This window comes from Pseudophryne corroboree, chromosome 3 (genome assembly GCF_028390025.1).
Source record: "Pseudophryne corroboree isolate aPseCor3 chromosome 3, aPseCor3.hap2, whole genome shotgun sequence".
Classification (NCBI taxonomy): domain Eukaryota; kingdom Metazoa; phylum Chordata; class Amphibia; order Anura; family Myobatrachidae; genus Pseudophryne; species Pseudophryne corroboree.
The window spans coordinates 786,838,756-786,866,492 of NC_086446.1; the positions used below are offsets into that span (position 1 = coordinate 786,838,756).

At 46.9% G+C, this 27,737-nt stretch overlaps 1 protein-coding gene across 2 annotated transcripts; it reads right to left on the minus strand.

Moving 5' to 3' along the window:
• Window positions 1–2,420: 2,420 nt before the first annotated feature.
• Window positions 2,421–26,545, minus strand: MXI1 (MAX interactor 1, dimerization protein). Of its 2 annotated transcripts, none has more exons than XM_063962639.1 (6): window positions 26,264–26,545; window positions 18,967–19,087; window positions 16,398–16,427; window positions 11,154–11,268; window positions 9,353–9,524; window positions 2,421–9,189 (listed from the first exon to the last, which is right to left on the minus strand). In XM_063962639.1, exons 1-6 carry the CDS (start codon window positions 26,442–26,444, stop codon window positions 9,023–9,025), a joined length of 786 nt encoding a protein of 261 aa, XP_063818709.1. In that variant the 5' UTR covers window positions 26,445–26,545; the 3' UTR covers window positions 2,421–9,022. The 2 variants fall into 2 exon arrangements, with proteins under 2 accessions (XP_063818709.1, XP_063818710.1); XM_063962640.1 differs by lacking the exon at window positions 26,264–26,545 and adding an exon at window positions 20,510–21,011.
• Window positions 26,546–27,737: the final 1,192 nt, after the last annotated feature.

The window sequence follows — 27,737 nt, forward strand, 5'->3', positions numbered from 1 at the left end:
TTAAAACAAGTCAAAATGAGGCTCAGTAGTGTGTGTGGCCTCCACGTGCCTGTATGACCTCCCTACAATGCCTGGGCATGCTCCTGATGAGGTAGCGGATGGTCTCCTGAGGGATCTCCTCCCAGACCTGGACTAAAGCATCCGCCAACTCCTGGACAGTCTGTGGTGCAACGAGGCATTGGTGGATGGAGCGAGACATGATGTCCCAGATGTGCTCAATTGGATTCAGGTCTGGGGAACGGGCAGGCCAGTCCATAGCATCAATGCCTTCGTCTTGCAGGAACTGCTGACATACTCCAGCCACATGAGGTCTTGCATTAGGAGGAACCCAGGGCCAACCGCACCAGCATATGGTCTCACAAGGGGTCTGAGGATCTCATCTCGGTACCTAATGGCAGTCAGGCTACCTCTGGCGAGCACATGGAGGGCTGTGTGGCCCCCCAAAGAAATGCCACCCCACACCATTACTGACCCACTGCCAAACCGGTCATGCTGGAGGATGTTGCAGGCAGCAGAACGTTCTCCTTGGCGTCTCCAGACTCTGTCACGTCTGTCACATGTGCTCAGTGACAACCTGCTTTCATCTGTGAAGAGCACAGGGCGCCAGTGGCAAATTTGCCAATCTTGGTGTTCTCTGGCAAATGCCAATCGTCCTGCACGGTGTTGGGCTGTAAGCACAACCCCCACCTGTGGACGTCGGGCCCTCATACCACCCTCATGGAGTCTGTTTCTGATCATTTTAGTAGACACATGCACATTTGTGGCTTGCTGGAGGTCATTTTGCAGGGCTCTGGCAGTGCTCCTCCTGTTCCTCCTTGCACAAAGGCGGAGGTAGAGGTCCTGCTGCTGGGTTGTAGCCCTCCTAAGGCCTCCTCCACGTCTCCTGATGTACTGGCCTGTCTCCTGGTAGCGCCTCCATGCTCTGGACACTACGCTGACAGACACAGCAAACCTTCTTGCCACAGCTCGCATTGATGTGCCATCCTGGATGAGCTGCACTACCTGAGCCACTTGTGTGGGTTGTAGGGAGGTCATACAGGCACGTGGAGGCCACACACACTACTGAGCCTCATTTTGACTTGTTTTAAGGACATTACATCAAAGTTGGATCAGCCTGTAGTGTGTTTTTCCACTTTAATTTTGAGGGTGACTCCAAATCCAGACCTCCATGGGTTAATAAATTTGATTTCCATTGATCATTGACCATTTTTGTGTGATTTTGTTGTCAGCACATTCAACTATGTAAAGAACAAAGTATTTCAGAAGAATATTTCATTCATTCAGATCTAGAATGTGTTATTTTAGTGTTCCCTTTATTTTTTTGAGCAGTGTATTTATTTTAAGAGTGCCCCCCCCCCCCCAAAAAAAAAAATAGTCTTCTCTTTTACCCCTTTTCCACTGCCTAAAAAACCAAAGTAATTGCTATGTCTACCCTGGACGAGGGTCAGTGGAGACGGCCCCAAGCAAAAAATCCCAGGTCTACTGACCCAGGATTTCTTCCCGGGTAACAAGCGGGGGTTTTAGCGGGTAAAACCCAGGAACACTGCCTTGGAAATAGCTCTTACCCTGGTTTTTTGACCCAGGTAATTGCAAAAGCCGCCGATTGGTCCTGAACATGTAAAACACACCCACTTCTTATGGCGTTTAGCACCATAATAATTTTCATTATTATGCATCATTTATTACAACCTTGTCAACCTACAAGCAGTAAGATCACCGTCAGATGTATAGGACTCATATAGGATCATATAGGACTCATCGCTGCTGTGTTCATGGGGTTCCATTTGTATTAGCTAAACATAACGGTGGTCATTCCGAGTTGTTCGCTAGCTGCATTCGTTCGCTGTGCAGCGATGAGACAATAAAGTGGCACTTTTGCGCATGCGTAAGCGGCGCAATGCGCATGCACGGCGTACTATTATAACGAACGATGTAGTTTCACACAGGGTCTAGCGAAGCTTTTCAGTCACACTGCTGGCCGCAGAGTGATTGACAGGAAGTGGGCATTTCTGGGTGTCAACTGACCGTTTTCAGGGAGTGTTCGAAAAAACGCAGGCGTGCCAGGAAAAACGCAGGCTTGGCTGGGCGAACGCAGGGTGTGTTTGTGACGTCAAATCCAGAACTAAACAGTCTGAAGTCATCGCAAGCGCTGAGTAGGTTTTGAGCTACTCTAAAACTGCACACAAAAAATTTGTAGCCGCTCTGCGATCCTTTCGTTCGCACTTCTGCTAAGCTAAAATACACTCCCAGTGGGAGGCGGCATAGCGCTTGCACGACTGCTAAAAACAGCTAGCGAGCGATCAACTCGGAATGACCACCAAAAGCCCTTTCCCGTACTAATAAATACAAAATCTGGATCATGTACAGGTCGTTCTAAACATTTAAATATAAGAAATGTGAAGACGCAGCCACCAAATAAGTGTATTTTATTATTTTTTATTATTTTTTCTTGCATTGGTTTTGCACCAGTTAGCGTAATACATAAAAATAGACTACAATAATGAAATAAAATAATGAACAAGTTCAGCAATAATTTATGCATTTCTTTAAAGAATTTCTTTAGCAACAAGGCAAGTTAAATTATTATTAAAGAAGAAATATTAAAACGGGGCATTCCGTACTTCCAATAATTATTCGTGTAAAAAGTTTTTCTTTTCTTTTTAACGTTTAATCTTTGTTACTTTTAAAACTACATCTTTATCTGTATTCTTACATTAACATTCCTTAGCAAATCTCACCAGCGCACATTTCTGCGTCATTGGAAAGGACACAAACTGAGCCCTTCCATACGACGCTGAAGATTTGGCGGAATTACAGACAAGGACGAATCGTCAAACATTTTGTATTTAGAATTTAAAAAAAAACTTTGAGCACAGAATAATTTTTTTGTGGCGGCAACACCCCTATGAGAAAACGGTGCGGAAAATTGTTTAAATAAGAGTGCATTTACTTACAACACATTTACTGGAAAAGCACCACGATACTGAAACCGATATACATATTTTTGGATGTTTTTCAAAAAGAGAGGGGCCTGGACGTGCATTATCGGTTCCCTGTTTAAACTATGCGTGTGAAGGCTGTAAATTATGAGGCTATTGGAAGTATATGGTCACAGAACTCATCGGGGACTTCCAATGTCCATTTATAGCACAGCATAAAATGATCCCATATAAGTTTTTTAATAAAAAAAAAACCTCATTATATTAAACCACAGGTTTTTAATCGTGTGGTTATCGAGCCAAGGTATAAATATGTATAGTAAAAAGGCCTTACTCAGCAACAAGTGAAAATGAAGTAAGCAAATGCACATTTAAATACAGCACATAAATAGCAAATAAAAAACAAAAAGTGCAAGACGGAAAACAAAAAAAGCACGTGACAGCAAATAACATATTTCATGGTCAGCACCAGGATTAGTTCACAGGTCCTAATGGAGTCCCAGGCATGGGACGGGATGGTGGAGAACGCGCTCGGAGAATGAATTAGCTGTGAGCGACCTCTCCACCATCTTGTTGGCGATTAATACTGCGGTTACGACCGACACAGAGGTGGTGAGAGGTTGTAGGGCGTAAGCCCAGGCGTACTGGATAAACGGCCTTCAGTGCAAATTTAGTGCAGCAGTATGTAACGTTCGCCTTAAAATAAAAAAGGATAACAGAACTTCAGCTCTCTTCCCACTTCAATCAACTTTTTATAGTTAGTGCATGAGCTCATTAAAAGCGGGAATTTACCGCGTGCCACGCATGGAGGAGGAGGAGGAGGGAACTAGCGACGCCACTGAGGCATTACAATGGAGCAGAAACCAGGTTGAGACCACACAATGGCCGCCTCATCCATTTTAGCGACAATACTGCCGTCACTGTTATTAAGGAGTAAAACAGTTCTGCACCATATTTGCATTAATGAGAGTAGCTAGCCTCATCAGTAGTAGGCCGGTCAGGTCAGCCTCGTCAGCGAGAATTGGCCAGCTGCGCACATAAAGGGATACTGCGATTTTTTGGTCGCATCTATGGGTTGCAAGCGAAAACAAGTTGGACTTCCTGCCCAGATATTCCGTGTAGCATTAACTCCCAGGGTTCAAAATAATTGAATCTGCCCCATAGCGTGTGAATGTGTCTAGGCGGCTGATTATCCCCGGTCACTATTAGGTAGTGTATAATAAGTTCACAGATAACAGCACTTGGGGCAACCTATCAAATATCCGCTTAAATTAGTCTCCTGCCCCTGGGCTGTTTAAAGCGTACATCCGATTGGCTCATACGGGCTGTTTTTGTTCTATGCACCATGGAAATCACTGTACGTATAGAGCAGAAGACCATGTAACATTCACAGATACACATGGAAATATCCTCAGAACACGAGAGAGAGATGCAGTCCCAACCAATCAGCGTTTTTGCCTTTTAAATAATTGGCGCTTTCAAAAGTCCGGAATTTCTGCACGGCGTGCAGCTTGGACGCTATTACATAAGCCTCATAGTCTTCATGTTATAGATCCATATCTCCGCTCCTTTGAGCCAGACAGAACAATCACCTGCCAAGGAACTTATATTAAATGGACGCATACAAACATAATCTCAATTTTAAATAAGGTTGTTTTTTTTAACTTTTTCGTGAGAATTACCGGAAAATTACTAGAGAAATAAAAAAGAAAAATGTACTTAAAACGTATATAAATATTGGACATCTCGGCAATCTGTTTGCATTAAGGGCCTAATTCAGACCTGATCGTAGCAGCACATTTGTTAGCAGATGGGCAAAACCATGTGCACTGCAGGGGAGGCAGATGTAACATGTGCAGAGAGTTAGATTTGGATGGGTTATATTGCTTCTGTGCAGGGTAAATACTGGCTGCTTTATTTGTACACTGCAATTTAGATTTCAGTTTGAACACACCCCACCCAAATCTAACTCTCTCTGCACATGTTACATCTGCCCCACCTGCACTGCACATGGTTTTTCCCATCTGCTAACAAATTTGCTGCTGCAATCAACTTTGAATTAGGCCCTAAGTTAGAAGTCAAGAGTGACTCATCCGCTCAATACCAATGTAAATGTTAAATAATTATAAAGAAAATATTATATGATCGAAAGACATCTCATAGCAATCACGGGTAAATGGGTAGACAAGGGGCAGACTTTTCAGCCACATAAGGTTCCAAATTAATGTTCACCAATAGGTTTCACAGATGGGAAGGCCGATAAGCATAGAAAAAGAAAAATATATTCTTTCTGCTGCGTTCACCACCTACGGCAGGCATACGTATTCCCGAAACGCCGGCGTAAATACAGTATTTGTGAATGTCACTATTGCTAATGCAGCAGACCAGGAGCAAAGTAAAATCATTCGCCGTCAGGCTATCGGCTATCCCCCGCAAAGTGCTGCAATCAAGACAAGGCTAAAAAAACACACACAAAAAAGCCTCTTTACAAGTGACATAAAACTTAACAATGACCACACGGGATGCAGTTATATGACCAGCGGTCAGGAGACAACACCACCATTCCTGGATAGGGGAAGTCTTAACCAGCACTCAGAATACGCGACATCACCAAAGACTTCAGTGCGCAGAGAGGCGATAAAACTAACTGACATCATGCAACTTATAAAGTTGAACATTTACTTGTCTTGTAGACAGCCTGGCACACTGCCGCGCCAGCTGCGACGCTTCATAAAAGACGGTCAGTGCATACGTGATCACAATTATTACAGAATAAACCAAACGGGGCTTGTTAGCCATAAGACGGCTGCGGTGTTGTTGTGTAAGGGTTGGAGTGTAGCTGGTCGGTAAAGAGGTGAGAGGTGACCTCCATAATATCACGGTGACCACGCCTATAGAATGGACAAGCCGGCAATCTGTAATCTGCTATGATTTAAAGGGGCACTCTGCCTTCAGATAATTACTTGTTGCATATGATATACGGCGCTCCAGCCAATCAGCTCCTGTCGTGTGTTTGAAAAATGACAGTTGGGGGAAATGTGTATACCCTCTTGTATGTTATATTTTAAATGTATAAAGTGATATACACAATAAAAATGACTTTAAAAAAAATAGAAAAATGACAGTTTGAAGCTGATTGGCTGAAGAACCATTTATCTTGCGCAACGAGTTTTAAATAGCTAAAAACCTGTTGATAAATGGGCCCCTTAGTCTGGTCTCCCATTTGGACTGTTTTAAAATCCAATAACAGCTCCCAACTTCAAAAAAAAAATACAAAAAATAAACTCCAAGGGGGGTATTTATCAAAGCTCAGAGAGAGAAACTTTATCTGGTTTCTACCTTACATTTTACTTGCAGTGTTTGAAAAATGACAGTTAGGCGCTGATTGGTTGGTACGTTAGATAAAATTGTGAGAGCTTTCTCCAAGCTTTGATAAATACCCCCCTAAATCATTGAGAATATTTGCCATTTTGGATTAGATAGGTTCAATCTGTGGAATAAAGAACAATTTCATCACTGGAAAAGAGATGACATGGGGGGTAGTTCCAAGTTGATCGCAGCAGGAAATTTTTTAGCAATTGGGCAAAACCATGTGCACTGCAGGGGGGGGGGCAGATATAACATTTGCAGAGAGAGTTAGATTTGGGTGGGTTATTTTGTTTCTGTGCAGGGTAAATACTGGCTGCTTTATTTTTACACTGCAATTTAGATTCCAGAATGAACACACCACACCCAAATCTAACTCTCTCTGCACATGTTATATCTGCCCCCCTCTGCAGTGCACATGGTTTTGCCCAACTGCTAACAAAAATCCTGCTGCGATCAACTCAGAATTACCCCCATGGTATGATCTGGAGAGGAAAGAAAGGATGAATGGTGGATACTGATGACGCTTGTGAGGCCGCCATTGGGAGGGGAGTTAAAAACCAGTCAAAAATTCTTGCATTTGCAAAACAGAGAACAATAGGGGTGGATTTAGCCAGTCTGACTGGTTCTGAAACCGCTCAATGGTTTTAACGAGCTGATTTTGGGCTTGGTCCAGCTGTAGGTTACTCTATTAGCATTTAAATGTATCTACGCTGTCACTAGTCTCACCAAGCAGACCCAGGGGGATATGTCTCAAGCCTTGGAGAGAGATAAAGTGGAGAGAGATACAGTACCACCTAATTAGCTCCTGCCATGTTATAGGCAAAAATGACAATGGAGCTGATTGGTCTCTCTCCACGGTTTGATACACCACCCCCTCCTAGAAAAAAAAATAAAAAATCCTCTAAGGCAACTGAAATCAAAGCCAGATTAAGAACTGATGAGGCCCTACTAGGCAACAAGCTTGGGCCACTTCTCATCTACATTTGTCAAAAACATAAAACAGGTTAGGGCAATCTGGGGTCCAAACCAAGGACCCACTCCCCGGGATCCGGTCTGAAGATCGACAGTGTCTAGGTCGACAATGTTTAGGTCGACCACTATAGGTCGACAGTCACTAGGTCGACATGGATGGAAGGTCGACAGGGTTTCTAGGTCGACATGTCTAAAGGTCGACATGAGGATTTCACATTTTTTTTCTTTTTTTGAATTTTTTCATACTTAACGATCCACGTGGACTACGATTGGAACGGTAAAGTGTGCCGAGCGAAGCGGTAGCGGAGCGAAGGCACCATGCGAGGGGACGCGGTGCACTAATTTGGGATCCCGGTCACTCTACGAAGAAAACGACACAAAAAAAAAAAATCCTCATGTCGACCTTTAGACCTGTCGACCTAGCACATGTCGACCTAGAAACCCAGTCGACCTTCCATCCATGTCGACCTATAGTGGTCGACCTAAACATTGTCGACCTAGACACTGTCTATTTGATGAACCACACCCCCACTCCCCAGGTGTCCTAATGCATGTGCTGGCTGGGATTTAAATTTCAAGTACATGAAAGGAAGTTTGTTTTAGGCAAGTATTGGTTGTTTTAACTGGAACTTTACATTGTTATCATTTCCAAATAATGATATTTTTCCCATGAAGATGAGGAAGTGTCTCCATAGAGGTTTTTTTGGTTTTTACACCTACACATTTGAAAAATATATCCGCATTTAATGTCTCCCAAACCGGTTTCTTATACTAGGTTCAATTTTAAAAAGTACAGCTTCCAAATTCAATTTTGCAAGAACAAAAAATGGCTGCTAGAGTGTGGATGAAGTGGAGTGGTGTTGCAGCCGCTGTAGAACTACAAGTCTCAGCATGCTGTGTCAGACAGAGGTTCCAAGGATGCCACAGCAGCTGCTGGAAAGCCAATAACTGCTAACTTCTATTCTAGAGGAAACAGGAAACATTTGTCGTGTTGTTGAATATTGCAAAAAATACTTCCCATCCCTCTGGAAAGGGCTAGTTCACCGACGGGCAGAAGTTAGCATAAGAATATATGGTTAGAAAGGAACTTTCTCAGCCAAGTGTTAGATGCTGGTGCACCCCATATGTTCGTTGCGGATTGGTCAGCTGTTGGCCGGTTGACCCAAGCTGATGAAGTGATGAGGAAACGTTGCTGGTAGATTCAGAGTTTTACAATATGATAGACTGTCTTGAGTGGGTACTCCAGGTTAAGCTGGGTGGATGAATTTACAATGCTCCAGAAAAAAGGGCGTGAGGAGACCCGGCTGGGCACACCCCATAGCCATGATCAATCAGGTGTTTTGTTTTATACCATTCCATGGTAAGTTTTGTATAAAAGTCTGTACATGCCGAACTAAGGCAAAAACGTGTCAAATAACGTGGTCAAAGATTTAGATCTGTATTAAAGGAGAACCACGTAGCCAGATCTTCAAGTTGTGCTACAGTTAGATCACGGCAATCTCCAACACAGCAGGAGTTGTGTGACCTTCAGGGAATGCCCTTTTGCATATGGAGTATCGAAGCTGGTCAAGGCGTTTGGTCCAGCGGTGCAGAGGATAATCCCACATGATTGTCCAACTTTTTATGATTGGAGATTTCAAGAAAGATGGATTGAATCCGAGTGTCGACCACGGATGACTGCCAGCAGTAAATCTAATCCACCGCCGTGGCTCACCGGGATTGTACCTTGGCCACGGGGAGCCCTAGGAGTGGTAGGCCAGCTTGAGGCTAGCGCTGGAATAGCCTTCATCGCTGCCCAGACTTTCCATGCTGTTGTGGTCATCAAGGTCACTAATGCTGGTGGCACAGCTGGAGCTGTCCACTTCCAAGTTGGAGAATTCTGTGCTCTCAATGTCCACCTCAATCTCCTCTGCGGAAACAATAGGAGTGTGCGTTATTGCCACCAGCCATCATAAAACAATCCCTACCCCCATCAGATCATTGTGTGCAACCTTACAGCAATTTTTGAGTAGATGTTCTTTATGTGATATAGTGTAGCAATTTAACACCAGTTGGGTACTCATCAGTCTTACCTCGCTCCGAGTCAGATCTATCGGGGGACATGTTGGAACCAACACTGTCCGCTCGCAATCGCTCCGACTCCGGACAACCTTGAAGCTGCTCGAGCCGCCGTTTCAGAAACCGCTGCTCCCGCTCCAGGGTATCGAGCTGGTGTTGGCCTTTCCGCGCTGTGTCTTCCAGTTTCTGTAGGACCATGGGAGGTATTAATACCACAGAGAGAACATAAACTGGAGATGCTCCCATTCTCCTCGCTGACCTCCATTTCTCTGCCTATAGCGCCTATTCCCGGAAACTGATTATTATTGATAAGAATAGTGAACATTTGTTTTTGCTATAGTTCATGATATTAGGGGGGAGATCTTGGAAAGAGATAAAGTACCAGCCAATCAGCTCCTAACTGCCACATTACAGGCTGTGTTTGAAGAAATGACAGGAGCTGGTTGGTTGGTACTTTATCTCTTTCCACTTTATCCTTCTCCAAGGCTTGGTACATAGACCCCTTTATATGGAAGGTTTAGGCAGCGGGGGAGTGGGTGGTGGTTAGAGTTAGGCTGCGCCCGGGGGGTTAGTGTTAGGCCGCGGGGAGGGTGTGTTTAGGGTTAGACACCCCCCTCGGGAGGATATGGTTAGGCTGCGGGGAGGGGGGGGGGGGTTAGATTTAGGCAGCGGGGACACGGGGTTAGGTTTAGGCACCTACGGGGGGGGTTAGGGTTAGGCTGCGGGGAGGGGGGGTTAGGGTTAGACACCCCCTCGGGGGGATATGGTTAGGCGGCGGGGGGGGGGGGGGGGGGAGGATTAGATTTAGGCAACGGGGACACGGGGTTAGGTTTAGGCACCTATGGGGGAGGTTAGGGTTAGACACCTTCCTCGGGGGGATAGGGTTAGGCTGCTGGGGAGGGGGGGGGGGGGGAGTGTTAGGTTTAGGCAGCGGGGACACAGGGTTAGGTTCAGGCACCTATGGGGGGGAGGTTAGGGTTAGGCACCAAGGGGGAAGGTTAGGGTTAGGCTGCAGGAAGGAAGGGTTAGGGGGTTGGGGAGAGGGCAGAACACCAGAACACCCCTTACTCACCCCTGTTAGCTTTGTAACAATCGGGATCATGGCGTCGGTATTTGAAGCGCCAGGATCCCATGCACCGGTAACTTATTCTGGTCCCGGTCACTCATAGCTATTGGTCGTTATCAGCGCTGCAGGACAGTCCGGATAACTCTGACATGATTTGCAATTCACTATTATAGTATTATAGCTGGTTTCCTCAGTTGTAATGAAGAGAATACTCTGTTTTTTATTCCGCAATACAAGTGGTGAAAAATAACCAATTGGAATGTGGTATACTCGCTGACATTTCTTATTCTCACTTCCGGGAGAAGCAGCTGGGCACATGTGGGTCGGGACTCTACGTCATTAAGCCCCACCCCCATTACGGTAAATCCCATTAATTGAGGGTCCTGGAGAAAGGGCGAGGCTAAAATGATAGCGGGTCACATAATTTTAGCCCCACCGCTTCCATACAGACCCGCAATTTTCTCCCTACTCTGTCCACTTCACTAATTAGTGGGCGGGATGCGGGAGGGGTACCCACTGTTCCGAGTAGGTAAGTATGGAATATGGTGGTAGGGGGTATTCTTTACTTCCTACAGATTTCTGTTATCACCCCTATATTTTTATAATTCAATTTAGTACCTAAATCTACTGCAAAATACATTTATTTTGTACAAACTATAAAAATACTCGGACAGAAAAGTTGTGTGCAGGACAGGAAATAACAGCAGTCTCGGGCAGCTGGGTTCCGGGGTGAAACGCGTTGCACTTACCTTGATGTGAAGTTTGGCTTTATTCAGCAGCCCCAATGTGGTGTGCCGGGAACTGTCATCCTCTAGGGGGATGAGGTCTTTCAGGCGTTCTAGACACAGACGTAGATGGGCCCTCCTGAAAACAGAAAACGTGTGTCACTTAGTCACAGGTGAAACCAGGTGTTACACCTACATCCTACACATGTCCAATGTACTTATTTACCAGCAGTCTCCACAAATCTACCCCAAACTTTTTGGGAAATCTTTCAAAGTCCGACCGCGTCTCATCTTTGTGCCTTATTGTCTACACACTGTTTTGTAGTGATCCTTGTACTTATTATAGACAATAATGGTGGTCATTCCGAGTTGTTCGCTCGCTAGCAGTTTTTAGCAGCCATGCAAACGCTATGCCGCCGCCCACTGGGAGTGTATTTTAGCTTAGCAGAAGTGTGAACGAAAGGATCGCAGAGCGGCGGCAAAGTTTTTTTGTGCAGTTTTAAAGTAGCTCAATACCTACTCAGCGCTTGCGATCACTTCAGACTGTTCAGTTCCTGTTTTGACGTCACAAACACGCCCTGCGTTCTCCCAGCCACGCCTGCGTTTTTCCTGGCACACCTGCGTTTTTACGAACACCTAGAAACGCCCACTTCATGCCAATCACTCTGTGGCCAGCAGTGCGACTGAAAAGCTTTGCTAGACCTTGTGTGAAACTACATAGTTCGTTGTAATATTACTTTGCGCATGTGCATTGTGCCGCATACGCATGCGCAGAAGTGACTTTTTTTTGCCTCATCGCTGCACAGCGAACGAATGCAGCTAGCGATCAACTCGGAATAGCCACCAATAAGCAGCGATTGCAATGTCAGATAAAGAATTGGTTGAGAAATAATGTTACAAGCAAGCATTTGGTGTTTTTTACTTATAATTTGGCCACCAGGTGGCAGTGTTCTATGGCTGAGATATAGGTGATTTTTCATTCTTTATAATTTTAACCTTCGGTTGTTTTTTCTTTTCTTTTCACTTTTTTTATACCGTGCTCCAGTTCATGTTATCCCCCTGGTGTTCCTCGCGCTGAGTCTAATTCAGTGTTACTTTGCAGCTGGGTAATACCATGTTGAACTGATGGGGGCAGAGGAGGGAGGGGGGGGGGTGTAAGATGTGCAGATAGTAGATTTGGGAGGAGTGTGTTCTAGCTCAGATGTAAACTGCACTGTAAATATACAACTGTCCAGCATCTGTGGGCTACATGCAACAGCAGCCAGTATTTAACCTGCATGCAAAAATAAAAAAAATAATTTGCAGCCCTTGTATTGCAGCATGGTGTCTCCAGGTGCAAAGTTCCTGGCTCTCTTCTGCTTTATTCCCACCTCACAATGACTGTCTCTGCTCCATTGAGAGGATATTTCTCCTCATATCTGGCAGCGTCAGTTGTTTCTTTACCCTCCCCCACACTCCTAGAGCTGGGTACACATTAGACAATTCTGAAAACGATTTGCCCGATTCCGACGGATCAGAACGACACATTGTCGAAATCGTCCAGTGTGTACCCGCTATGTCGCTGACACCGTGCGCTCCCACGAGTCGTCAGCGCCACTGCCCTGTCGGACCTGCATGCAGCCCTATCTAGCGATATCGCTACGCCAAAATGTTTATTTAAAATACAGAAGAGGGAGATTTACATAGTACGCCTATTTCATATCAAATAACATGGATTTCTGTTTCTTGCAAGTTTCTTCTTAGGACAATGTTTATTTTTCTATTTCATGACGGATTTAGCGTAGTATTTTTTAGTTTTCCTGGAGGGGACGAGGCCACACCTCCCAGAACTGGCCACACCCCCGGTACCCGGGCCCCTTTCAGCTCTGCACGGCCATGACTGTATATCTGTATAGTGCTCTATCAGTGCTGTATCCTGAGAAAATGTTGTTTTGTTTATTGTGAGACGTAAACAGGTAAAAAAGGTTTTATACCATTCTGGGCAATCGGAGGAAAAAGTCCAAAGTGTTGGAAGGATAAATCTGTGTAACCCTGGCAGTCTGACTGGGATGTGATCTCTGTAATCACAGTGTGAGTGGGCTCTTTGGTGTGGGTAATAGCTGCACACAGGAAAGACCCTGCACTTCTGGTTCCACCGCATCGATACTATGTCTAAAAAAAGACGCAGCAAGGAAGTCATCAAATAAGTCGCCACGCAACCACCGTTTCCCCTCCCTGAGGACACAGCCAAGACGCCATGAAAACATTCAAACCCCACCGTACAGATCTTCTGTTCATTCACAAAGCATGGGGGGTTTGTATCAAAGCTTGAGATAGGTAAAGTGGATGGAGATAAAGTACCAGCCAATCAGCTCGTAGCTGCCATGTTACGGGCTGTGTTTGAAAAATGACAGTTAGGAGCTGATTGGCTGGTAGTTTAAACATAGAAACATAGAAATTGACGGCAGATTAGAACCACTTGGCCCATCGAGATGGTATTGGTACCGACAGCGGCATCCTGACACACAGAATCCCGAAACTCGCTAGGTAAGTATTCTAAGACTCCAACTGTGCAGCCTAAGCCTAACCCTACCTTTTTAGTGCCTAACCCTAACCGTCCCTCCTCGCAGTCTAACCCTAACCGTCCCTCCTCCCCGCACAAAGCCTAACACTAACCTCCCCCCCTCCCCGCACACAGCCTAACCCTAACCTCCTCCCCTCCCCGCACACAGCCTCACCCTAACCTCCCCCCCTCCCCGCACACAGCCTCACCCTAACCTCCCCCCCTCCCCGCACACAGCCTAACCCTAACCTCCTCCCCTCCCCGCACACAGCCTCACCCTAACCTCCCCCCCCTCCCCGCACACAGCCTAACCCTAACCTCCCCCCCTCCCCGCACACAGCCTAACCCTAACCTCCCCCCCTCCCCGCACACAGCCTAACCCTAACCCCTCCCCCCTCCCCGCACACAGCCTAACCCTAACCTCCTCCCCTCCCCGCACACAGCCTAACCCTAACCTCCCCCCCTCCCCGCACACAGCCTCACCCTAACCTCCCCCCCTCCCCGCACACAGCCTAACCCTAACCTCCCCCCCTCCCCGCACACAGCCTAACCCTAACCTCCCCCCCTCCCCGCACACAGCCTAACCCTAACCTCCCCCCCTCCCCGCACACAGCCTAACCCTAACCTCCCCCCTTCCCCGCACACAGCCTAACCCTAACCCCCCCTTCCTCCCCGCACACAGCCTAACCCTAACCTCCCTCCCTCCCCGCACACAGCCTAACCCTAACCTCCCCCCCCCCGCACACAGCCTAACCCTAACCTTCCCCCCTCCCCGCACACAGCCTAACTCTACCCCCCCCCCCCCCCCCCTGCACACAGCCTAACCCTAACTCTCCCTCTAGTGCCTAAACCTCTCTGCATTCCCCCTGAACGTTTTTACTCAACAAAACCTTGTAATGAAATGACTGCACTCTTATCGGAAAATCAGGACACCCCTGACATGGCATAAAAACAAGGCGATGTTTCCTGTGTAAATGACGGATTATCGGTGTGACTCCCCAGCTAAGGATCGGGACAGCCTGACAAACATGCATTCAGCCTAATAAATCACTGTACAGCTGGGACCCTGCCCTCACTCTGCTGCCCCTCATCCTCCTGCATTCCAGGGCCCCCCACCCTCCCACCACCGTCCCTGCATTCCCACCGCCTCCAAATCCAGGATGCAGACCCCAACCATGGTGTTAGTTTTGTAACAGGGGACGGTCTGTTTGGCACCGGATCACAGTTAGCCGTCAGATTATTAAATAATACAAAGACCAGTTCCCTTTAAATTGCTTGTCAAATGATTTGCTTGATATTTAAAACGAGTCACATGGTTTTGGGGTGGGGGGGGCAGGGGGTCTGTGAAGGGCATGGCTCTTTTTGTGCGGGGGAGGGTGTGTGAAATATTTTGGAATTATAGAGCGCAAAATAAGCCTTCCTGCTCTGTGCGTAAGAGAGCGATACACTTAGCGTAAGGTTAATGTAAGTGCCCGCTCCCATTCTGTCTGATTACAAACACTGCGCACCTGCAATATAGGCGATATCTACATAATGGGGGTAATTCAGACCTGATCACAGCAGCAAATTTGTTAGCAGTTGGGCAAAACCATGTGCACTGCAGGAGGGGGGGGGCAGATGTAACATGTGCAGAGAGAGTTAGATTTGGGTGGGGTATATTGTTTCTGTGCAGGATAAATACTGGCTGCTTTATTTTTACACTGCAATTTACATTTCAGTTTGAACACACCCCACCCAAATCTAACTCTCTCCGCACATGTTACATCTGCCCCATCTGCAGTGCACATGGTTTTGCCCAACTGCTAACAAATTTTCTGCTGCGATCAACTCTGAATTAGGCCCAATGGTGGTCATTCCGAGTTGATCGCTCGTTATTTTTTTTTCCGCAATGGAGCGATTAGTCGCTAATGCGCATGCGCAATGTCCGCAGTGCGACTGCGCCAAGTAAATTTGCTATGCAGTTAGGTATTTTACTCACGGCATTACGAGGTTTTTTCTTAGTTCTGGTGATCATAGTGTGATTGACAGGAAGTGGGTGTTTCTGGGCGGAAACTGGCCGTTTTATGGGTGTGTGCGAAAAAACGCTACCGTTTCTGGGAAAAACGCGGGAGTGTCTGAAGAAACGGGGGAGTGTCTGGGTGAACGCTGGGAGTGTTTGTGACGTCAAACCAGGAACGAAACTGACTGAACTGATCGCAGTGGCAGAGTAAGTCCCGAGCTACTCAGAAACTGCAAAGAAATTTCTATTCGCAATTCTGCTAATCTTTCGTTCGCAAATCTACTATGCTAAGATTCACTCCCAGTAAGCGGCGGCTTAGCGTGTGCTAAGCTGCTAAAAGCAGCTTGCGAGCGAACAACTCGGAATGAGGGCCACTGTCTGGAAATGTACGCAGGAACACATCACACAAGGCACCTATAGGACCTCAAACTGAACTAAATCTGCCCCTTAATGCTAAATATGACCCACCGCAATAGAACAGCGCCACCCAGTGGCCAGTGGTCACAGTTTCACCAAAATGCAAGCTCGCGTGCGTGGTGATACTCTGAAAAATATTCCATAGGGCGCGACAAACCGCGGGACATTAGGGGCGTGCATAATTTCTCATACAGCGCAACCTGCCTTTAATTCAGAACGACAGCAAGCCGCCACTCTCCATCCCTTGTGAAACTACAAGTCCCAGCATGAATTGTTATTTACTGCGTTTACGAAGACAAAATGTACTTACCTATTTTTTTCTAGTTCATTGTGCGTTGATCTGTAAAACAAATAGAAATACAAAACCATGTTATATAACGGTGTTAAAAACATGGCAGATCTAGATGTATTTACATTCTACGGAATCTCGAGGGAGGATACCTGCAGCACTCTGCAAACTGCAAAATCAACTGCTTCTCTGACGGCCGCAGGCACAGATGGAGCAGAGTTTATTGCACTTAATTTCTCCCATGCTTCCTAACTGCACACAATATTTGTCATTATTTGCAAATTTGGGACAGCTCCAGCTATTTACAACTAAGCTGCTCAGAGATCCGTCACAAGATAATGCTAATTCTCCCCTTAGCCATGTACCATTCAACGCAATAAACTGCACTAAAAACCAGCCCTAGCCCTACATCAGGAAACCCCCCCTTATATAAAGACTATAAAACATGCTGCAGACAAATCCACAAAACAAATCTGCTTTTCACTTGGTATTTTATGAAACTGCTTTGCCATAGTTCATTATAGTTTCATTTAACCGTAACTGTTAAAGGGTTAACGCTTTACTGCTCTTCTATGCGACTCAGGACTTCTGCTTTGGTACAGAGTTCACTTAAGGTTACGAGCACACAAGCCACAAAATAACAGGAATCGCTTGGGGACATATATATATATACTTGTTACTGTCAAAAATGCACAATACACTATAAAATACTTGTACGTTAGCCAGAAACAGAATTTGCAGCCAGTTTTTGCTGAACTCGGACTGTAGCCTGGCCGAGACCTCTGTTGTGTCACGAAAAACAATTACGCTAGAGAATGGATGATTTTATATTGTTGCGATTGCGGTCTTGCTTTGCAGCTGAGATGCTGGGAACTTTTGCTGAGGCCTTTTATTAAAAAAAAAAAGAAAAAAATGGCTGCCGCCAGGAGGTGTCACAAAATCCTCATTATGTCAGAGAACCGAGCCCGCACCCACCAACCCACATGGCTCATGGGACAAAAGTTTATGCAGTTTGTGTATTGGAAACAAAATAATTGCTGGTCTTTAAAATGTGTTTCTGCATATGGTGGAGGCAGCCATTTTGTAGAATGCCGCAGTATGTTCATTCGTTGTATAAACCAACAATCAAAGTATCAACTCACCAAGAACTGGCTGCATCCCAGAGACACGAGGCACACAGGGTCCCACACCGCAGTGAGGTAACTAGTCCCTAGTGAATGGATAGGCTGCCATTTCATGAATGTTGCTTATGCCCACAAAATGGCTGCCTTTGAGGGAACAAGTAATTGGTACCCTGTAATCTGTCACAGATCCCCAACAACAGGTAGAAATAAAAGTCCCCGGCGCGAAATATTAAGATGTTCAAAAACGAAATTAAAAAAATACCTCAATAAAATCCCTAGATTTCTAAGATAGACCCCCAACCCCAGCAGGAAATCCTGGTTTTATCTCGCTGTAGACACAACCGTCATTAGTCCCCAGAGGAAAAACTTTTATTTCTGGGACATAGTTTAAATGTGTTCCCTTCCCTTGCTAGAGACAATGCTACAGTGTATTGTGTCCCCCCATTTTACGGGCCGCTGATGTCACATCCTGCTATCCCTACCTAACAAGGATTCAGGGACAGAATTATCATTCTGGGCTGAGAACGAACAAAGCCAAAGTATCCCAATACACAAAGGTGCACCAAGTGTCTTCCCACTCCTAAGCGTTCTAGTAATGTGCCCCTGCCCCAGACCAATTTGGTGCCCTAGGCAAGATTTCAACTCTATCCTTATGAACTGTAGCCAACCCCACCACCATTCCTGTTGGGTGCCCCACTGTAGAGCAAAGAGGCCCTAGGTAGTTGCCTATCTTGCCTAGTCCCAGGGCTGGCTCCCACCTCTGGATGTGATCCAAAACAAAGGTTTTCCAGCCTGGATAACCTGATGCAGCCTTGTGACTAAATGAATCTGACTCCAACTGGTTGTATGACCATATCGCGTAAGGACAAGGATCTCCATTTTGGAAAAACATTTAAATAATGACTAATAGGAATAGGTAGCACATGCTTCACAATAATCCTTAAGTTCCAAGGTCTGTCCTTGGACCAATTGTAAAGTTTGGGGGAATGGGGGGTATGGTTTGTGGATCTGGGTGGGTTTTGATTGGATCGGGTGGATTCGGGTGCCCGCACTCATCGTGTGTGTGGAATGGCATCATGCAAAAGCTATTTACAGCAAGAATGGTACTCTTTTACCGGGTGTGCCATCATTACAATGACCATGGGGTGTGAAGACACCCCATGAGAGAACGTTAATATATTCTTTGGTGGTTAACTTCCGCACTGCGACCCTAAACCTAATAGGTGTGTCATCATCAATTTATTCGGCCAAAATAAAGAAATAGGTGTATGTATGAATAAATATTGCAAATCTGGTACTTCGGCCAATTCTGTGATCTAATCCAGACTGTGAGCAAGTATATTGCACATGGGGACTGTCCCTAGGGCCGTTAAGAAAGTGCAAGTGCAGTTCCCTCCTTTGGGGCTGTCCTATCTGTGCACGCCTGGTGACCGCGGCCCGTGTTAGTTATGACAGTATGACGGTACCTGTTCATGCCGCTTCCTAGGCTGTTATTACATTTCTTGGATTTTAGCCGCCTTGACTTCAGGCTGTGAAGGTCCGAGCTGTCAGGCAAGGGGAACGTTGAGGCGTATCCGTGCTCACATTCTGCAACAACAGACAAGAGGGTCAGCACAATGGCAACGTGAGAATAAGCCCCAACCCTGTAACTGCCCTGAAAAAAAATGGCGTCAAATTAATTGCTGTAACGCAGCACAAGTCGTCAGATTCTCACCGCTATTTTTCGAATACAAAATAAAAGGAGAAAGGCAATCAGTCGCTATTGGTTACAAGATCTTTCTTGCACCAGTTTTTGTATATGTACCCTAAAGTATCTTTCCACAGAGTCATCCAAAGGTATAATGAGCTCTTGAACAGGTTCATGGTAACAACGGTCCACTTGGAATACAGATTTATGGGTCTTCTCCTGTTGTCAATCGTAGGTTACTTGGCTGCTAAACAAATTGCCCATTCAGAGTATCAGTATGGAAGTTAGATTGCAAGCTCCGCTGGGTCAGGAATGTACATGTCGGAGTTCTTCCGCTATTATTTAATCAAGGTTCCAGGATTAATGCCACACAGGGCATTCTAGGAGCTGTAACTTTCTGTAGTCCGTACCAGGTGCTAACTATGGGCCTAATTCAGACCTGTACGCACCTCTGTGAATTTGCTGAGGTTTGCGATCACATAGTCGCCGCCCAGACAGAGTGAAAATCCGCCCCGTGCAAGTCTGCGTACGCCGTGTGAAAAGCGTTCGAAACGCCGGCCAACTACAAATCCGTTTGCAACTTACTCACCATCGAATGATTTTTCCAGTCTGCGCGCAGCCCAGGACTTACTCTTACATTGTGATAGAATCAGGGTGATCGGGGCCGGAGCCGACGTCACACACCCTCCCTGAAAACGCTTGGGAACGCCTCCGTTTTTCCTTACACTCCCAGAAAACGCCCAGTTACCACCCACAAACGCCGGCTTCCTGTCAATCAGCCTGCGCTTGCCAAGCGATCAAAATAGACGCAGGATTTTTTCGCAGTTTGGCCTCACGCCTGCACATTCCAATCCGTACGCATGCGCAGTCATCCGATAATCGTCCACCTTGCGAAATCACACAGCGATCTGGTCTGAATTAGGCCCTTTATTAGCTAAACCGCTTTTTTAAACATTTATAGGCGACCTTATTATCATCCATAATTTTTTTAAATGTACATTATTTTTGTATAATTTCATATGAAACCTCAACTTCCCTCTAAGACAATCAGAACTAAATTTAGCATGCATGCAATTTATAAAGCGGAATTAAATCAGGAAATATACAGCACAACAAAACCACCCACGGGGCGGGCACCCCACACTCCAAATCACTCCTAAATAATAACACACAAACTACACGTCATCCATACTATATAAAAATTGTATCTAAACTTCCGTTAGTTGACAAAACGCACCCGATTGTAAGTATGAAATAAATAAACAATAAAACAACAACAATTTAAGGTAATGATAAATTAATTCACGTCCAGTTCCATTTACCTCGATCTCTTCTGTCTAAATACTCAGCCGCTTCTAAAAGTCTCTGGATATTTATCATTTGTACACTGTCCATCGTGCAACTGACGTCTGACCCACCCAAAAAAGGTAAAAATAACTAATAAATAACAGCGAGACCCGAAGGAAATGGTGCAAAACCGTCCCAAAAAATAAAAATATTCCGTGGTGTCGTAAATAAATAGGGATTTATATCTTGTTTGCTTGCAAAAATACCTCAGGCAGGTAAAGTGGTTGTAAACATCCAGGTGGGTTTTGCAGCCAGGCCGGGCCTCAGTGGGGTGAGCAGTGCACAGCTGATAGAAGGTTTCTGCGGCGTGAAAAGAACTAAAGGCTGAAGGATGCCCTTACAGCGTCAAATGTTTTGGAAGTTGAATGATATAAGAGAAGAGAAAAGTTGGGATTAGTTGCAGCAGAGGGATATAGGCTGTCTGCGAGCTGCCCAGCCTGCCCTGCACAGTTTGTTTACTTCTTGGTGCAGAGAGAGGAGGCTGGTCCCTTGCAAGCTGCAAGTGCTGCTGGGAGTTGTAGTTTTCTGTGACCTGTTCTCCAGCGTGCCCATTCTTAACTCTGTCACTGCCGCAGCTGTCTAGCTGGCACATATTTCAGAGGACAAAGACAAGTTCTTTGCAAAAATGCAAAGACCATTGAACATCTGTATTTTATTTCCAGGCAGAGGATGAGGTTTTAGCTCTTGTCCCAGGAGATATCCCTATTTTTATAAAGAAGAATTCAGTAAACATGACAGGGGGTTTTAGTGCTTAAACGTCTACCGTGGAAATATATAACCCAAGTGGATGCATCTACTCAGCATCAATGTCGGAAGATATATATATATATATATATATATATATATATATATATAGACGAAGAGAAATGGGAGCACTCACCAGTCTTCATTATAGTGGTAATTTATTTGAATATCATGTCAGACAGATGCTCTGTCTGACATGATATTCAAATAAATTACCACTATAATGAAGACTGGTGAGTGCTCCCATTTCTCTTCGTCTATACAATTTACTGGTGATTCTGTTTAAGATCCCCAGTTTTGGAAGGCACCCCAGCAGAAAATTTGAAAACGTGAGTGTGGACCAAACGTTTGATATATATATATATATATATATATATATATATATATATTGTCAGTGACTATGGGGGTCATTCAGATCCGATCGCTGCTGTGCTTTTTCGCACAGCGGGCGATCAGGTCATAACAGCGTATGCACCGCAATGCGCACACATGTCGGGCAACAACAATGTGGATCGCCGGTCAGCGACGGGATGGTGCGAAAAATCCGTTCGCACGGGCGTTCGAGAGGTGATTGACAGGAGGAAGCCACTTGTGGGTGGTAACTGACTGTTTGCTGGGAGTGTTTGGGAAAACACAAGCGTTTTGAGAGCGGGTGTGTGACGTCATCTCCGGCTCCGATCAGCCCGGTTCTATCACACTGGAGGAGTAAGTCCTGGGCTGCGCACACACTGCACACACAGAATTTTAGCAGCTCGGCGTACACATAGCGTCGCACACATGCATGGCGAAAATACACTCCCACTGCAAGCGGCGACTATCTGAACGCAGGACAGCAAAAAACGCAGCCTAGCGCTCAGATCTGAATTACCCCCTATATACTGTGGGGTATTTCCCCCCTTCCCTCCCCACTATTGTTCATTAACCTATTCAGGGATACTGGTAAATATGTGTACGTTTTTCTTAATTATTTGTAATTGCAAAACTTTTTGAAGTTTGAATATATATTTATAACTAAATCGGTCATTATATAAAACTATTTTTTTTCTAAACTTGAAATATACTATCTTCATAGTAAAATGTATAGATTTTTTTTATTATATATCTCTAAAATTAAAAAGTTCATTTGTTTAGAATTATAAGATTTTGAAGGCGTCAACATTCACACAGTAATGATGTCATGTTGGTATCATCAATGTCGACCGTCTGCCGTCAACACGGTGAAAGTCGACATGTCAGACGCCCTGTATATTGACTGGATACTGCTGCTCAGTAGTACAGCCCTGGCCAGCTAAGGGTTAAGCAGAGGGAGAAGTAACTCAGATCTTTAGGTAGGCTTCCAGAACAGTACAGGATGTTCCCTGCAGAAGAGGAGCTTACACTGCAGCCAGTTCCCCTCATCTGTGACTTGGCACTGGAAGTTTTTGTCCTTATCAATGTTCTTGATCTTAATTACTTCTGCCCAGTACCACTTCCCTTTTTCTGCATGCAAATCTCCTTATCTGTTCTTCACACATCACCTAGAAAATATATTATCTCACATGGTCAATTTCAACGCTGTATGGTGCAAAGGCAGTAAACTGGGCAGCATGGTTGGAGTAGTGGTTAGCATTGCTCCTCTCAGCCCTGAGGTTGTGAGTTCAATCCTGGCCAAGGCCTGATGTGCGTGGTTCATATGTTCACCTTGTGACTGTATGGAGTTGGTTTTGTACTGGTGATCTGGTGCAGAACAATGAAAAAAAATAAAAAAATAAAAAAAATAAAAATAAATAAATATATATATATATATATATATATATATTTTTTAGCACATGCATGCCATTTTCAGGCTGCAGTAATATGACACTGTGGAGCATGTCACTGAGAGTCACACTGTTCTATCCCTGTAACAAGTCTTTTGTTCTTTGTCCATTGTAAAGAATTGCTGTGGCTTTAATACAGGGGGTGACGTCACCAGCTCAGAGAACAATCGACACCCGCCCAACAAGCCCCGAGCCCAGCAACCGGTGACGTCAGGGATTCATCTGTTATCCGATTGGAGCTTAATAAATGCTGACTTCTCCCCCTCCTGCGGGGCAGCCAATAGAAAGGCAGAGATTGTGCCCATGTGGAAACCATGTGTGTGCCCAGAAAGTGCAGGTCAAGTGATGCTGCAGCTGAGTGTGTGGGTGGGGGTGAGTGAGCCTCCTCTCACACTCACTATGCCCCAGCTCAGCCCCCCTGCATTTACTATGAGGCTTCCAGAGCCAGCTGCTGCTAAGCAACAGTAACACCTGCTACACAGAGAACAAGTAACTGAGACAAAGTTACAAAGTAGCAATAAATACATCACACTCTGCAGGGCTACACAATGCCATTACACACAGCATCCATACAGCAAACAATTGCTACAAGTAATACTAAACACAACACACACACACATGTTTATTGTTTAGAGAATAAACAGTAAACATTTGCTACAATAACAGTAAACACAAAACACAGAGCAGCCTACAGAGTAAAACTGATCAGAATACACACTGTTATCTAATACACACCAATGTCTGCCTGCACAAGTAACACTCAGCACACAATCAGTGCTCAGGATAATAACACAATCAGGATAATGACACAGAGTATCAGTAATGGCTGAGACATGAATAGGGCGCAGTTCATGATGAGACAATGCTGGGGCTTCTATTGTGGTCACAGACAGACAGGGCTATTGTGCTATTAGCAGACAGGGGTGGGGGGCTCTGCAGCTGCACTGGGGAGGGGGGGGGGGGGGTATACTACAGGTGTCACCTCATTCACCCATGCCTGGGCTCAGGCCTCTCACTGCCCTGAGTTCCTGCACTACATGTACCAGTGTGTATGGGGTGTGACACGTGACCTGTGTGATATACACATGACCCTGCTCTGTGTATCAGGGGGCAGTAACACTGTATATAGCATGACACTATATATTACACAGAGAACACTGTGGAGATGCCCCTGCTCTGTGTATCAGGGGGGCAGTAGGGGTAGTAACACTGTGGAGATGCCCCTGCTCTGTGTATCAGGGGGCAGTAACACTGTATATAGCATGACACTATATATTACACAGAGAACACTGTGGAGATGCCCCTGCTCTGTGTATCAGGGGGGCAGTAGGGGTAGTAACACTGTGGAGATGCCCCTGCTCTGTGTATCAGGGGGGCAGTAGGGGTAGTAACACTGTGGAGATGCCCCTGCTCTGTGTATCAGGGGGGCAGTAGGGGTAGTAACACTGTGGAGATGCCCCTGCTCTGTGTATCAGGGAGGCAGTAGGGGTAGTAACACTGTGGAGATGCCCCTGCTCTGTGTATCAGGGAGGCAGTAGGGGTAGTAACACTGTGGAGATGCCCCTGCTCTGTGTATCAGGGGGGCAGTAGGGGTAGTAACACTGTGGAGATGCCCCTGCTCTGTGTATCAGGGGGGCAGTAGGGGTAGTAACACTGTGGAGATGCCCCTGCTCTGTGTATCAGGGGGGCAGTAGGGGTAGTAACACTGTGGAGATGCCCCTGCTCTGTGTATCAGGGAGGCAGTAGGGGTAGTAACACTGTGGAGATGCCCCTGCTCTGTGTATCAGGGGGGCAGTAGGGGTAGTAACACTGTGGAGATGCCCCTGCTCTATGTATCAGGGGGGCAGTAGGGGTAGTAACACTGTGGAGATGCCCCTGCTCTGTGTATCAGGGGGGCAGTAGGGGTAGTAACACTGTGGAGATGCCTCTGCTGCTCTGTGTATAATTAGGGAGGTGGTTGTTCCTGCCCCTCACCCCCCTGGGGACACCACCTGAAGACGTGCAGCCCATCACACACACACACTGGGGGCACTGATGGCCACCTGTATACTGTATACCCCCCTGGTGATGATTATGTATTAGTATAGTAGGCAGGGGGCAGTCACGTGGGCACAGGGGGGGGGGGGGGGTAAGTCAGTGACCGGCTCTTTGTGCTGAGATCACACGTGCAGTAGTAATCAGGGCCCCATGTCATACATTGCACCCCAATAATCAGTGTATAGCACATGCCCCCCCCCCCTCCGCACATACATGTGCAAAGTGACTAAACTGAACACATGCATATGACATGTACACGTTACCCACACATGCAAGGGACACTGTATACATGCACATGCCACTAAACACACATATAGGGCAGGACACAGACGTGTAGGGTAGGACACACACACACACACACACACACACACACACACACACACACGTAGGACAGAAATCACACACACACACACACACACACACACACACACACACACACACACACACACACACACACGTAGTGCAGGACAGGACACACACATGTAGGACAGGACACACACATGTAGAACAGGCACACACATGTAGGACAGAACACATACATGTAGGACAGGACACACATGTAGGGTAGGACACACATGTAGGGCAGGACACACAAATGTAGGGCAGGACACACATGTAGGACAGGACACACACATGTAGGGCAGGACACACACATGTAGGGCAGGACACACACATGTAGGGCAGGACACACACATGTAGGGTAGGACACACATGTAGGGCAGGACACACACATGTAGAACAGGCACACACATGTAGGGCAGGACACACACATGTAGGGCAGGACACACACATGTAGGGCAGGACACACACATGTAGGGCAGGACACACACACATGTAGGACAGGCACATACATGTAGGGCAGGACACACATGCAGGACACACACATGTAGGACAGGCACACACACATGTAGGACAGGCACACACACATGTAGGGCAGGCACATACATGTAGGACAGGCACACACATGTAGGGCAGCAGGGCCGGGGGCAGTCTGTCTGTCTCTGGATGGTGACAATGGGGGAGAAATGTTTGCTCTTTGTTTGGAGAAAGTTCCCGGGAGCCGCACATGTGATGCCTCTGGAGGATACCAGGGTCCGGGGGCACAGTGCCAGCCCACCCCGGGTCACACAGCCCCTCTCCCCCACTTACTCTTCCTCTCCTGCTCCGCTCTCTCCAGGTAACTGGCAGCTTCCAGCAGCACCTGTACATTGTCCAGGAAGGTGGTGATGTGCCCCATGGCGCCCCCCTCTGTGCCCAGCAGCTCAGTCAGGGGGCACCGGGGCACCTGCAGCGGGTACGGGCAGTCCTTCCTCGGCCGTCCTCTCACCATGGTCCCTGAGAAGTGATGGCTCAGACTGTGCTGGGGGCTCTGTGCCCCCCTCCCGGGCACTTTATCCCCTGCTGGGGGCAGGAGCTGGGCTGGTCCTAGCGCCGCCTGCTGCTGACCCACATTAGCATAGAGAGAGAGAGAGAGAGAGAGAGAGAGAGAGAGAGAGAGAGAGAGATTGCTGCTGCTACAGTTACCGCCACAGGACTGGTTTCACCGCCTAATCCCATCAAGCAGTTCCACCCAGAGACTGAGGGATCAGTGCTAGGGATCAGCCACCGTCCTGCCTGCTGTATTACTGCCCCCACCATCCACTTACTGCACCCACCATCCCCCCCTGCTGTATTACTGCCCCCACCATCCACTTACTGCTCCCACCATCCCCCTCGCTGTATTACTGCCCCCACCATCCACTTACTGCACCCACCATCCCCCCCTGCTGTATTACTGCCCCCACCATCCACTTACTGCTCCCACCATCCCCCTCGCTGTATTACTGCCCCCACCATCCACTTACTGCTCCCACCATCCCCCCCTGCTGTATTACTGCCCCCACCATCCACTTACTGCACCCACCATCCCCCCATGCTGTATTACTGCCCCCACCATCCACTTACTGCACCCACCATCCCCCCCTGCTGTATTACTGCCCCCACCATCCACTTACTGCTCCCACCATCCCCCCCTGCTGTATTACTGCCCCCACCATCCACTTACTGCACCCACCATCCCCCCCTGCTGTATTACTGCCCCCACCATCCACTTACTGCACCCACCATCCCCCCATGCTGTATTACTGCCCCCACCATCCACTTACTGCACCCACCATCCCCCCCTGCTGTATTACTGCCCCCACCATCCACTTACTGCACCCACCATCCCCCCATGCTGTATTACTGCCCCCACCATCCACTTACTGCACCCACCATCCCCCCCTGCTGTATTACTGCCCCCACCATCCACTTACTGCTCCCACCATCCCCCCCTGCTGTATTACTGCCCCCACCATCCACTTACTGCACCCACCATCCCCCCCTGCTGTATTACTGCCCCCACCATCCACTTACTGCACCCACCATCCCCCCATGCTGTATTACTGCCCCCACCATCCACTTACTGCACCCACCATCCCCCCCTGCTGTATTACTGCCCCCACCATCCACTTACTGCTCCCACCATCCCCCCCTGCTGTATTACTGCCCCCACCATCCACTTACTGCACCCACCATCCCCCCCTGCTGTATTACTGCCCCCACCATCCACTTACTGCACCCACCATCCCCCCCTGCTGTATTA

Coding starts and splice junctions, on each gene's coding strand:
- MXI1 (XM_063962639.1), bottom strand. CDS start 26,444: ATGGTGAGAGGACGGCCGAGGAAGGACTGCCCGTACCCGCTGCAGGTG. Junction 19,088..26,263: donor AGCGGAGCAGGAGAGGAAGA/GTAAGTGGGGGA, acceptor CTGTTGTTGCAG/AATGTGAGCACGGATACGCC. Junction 16,428..18,966: donor CTAGGAAGCGGCATGAACAG/GTACCGTCATAC, acceptor TTTGTTTTACAG/ATCAACGCACAATGAACTAG.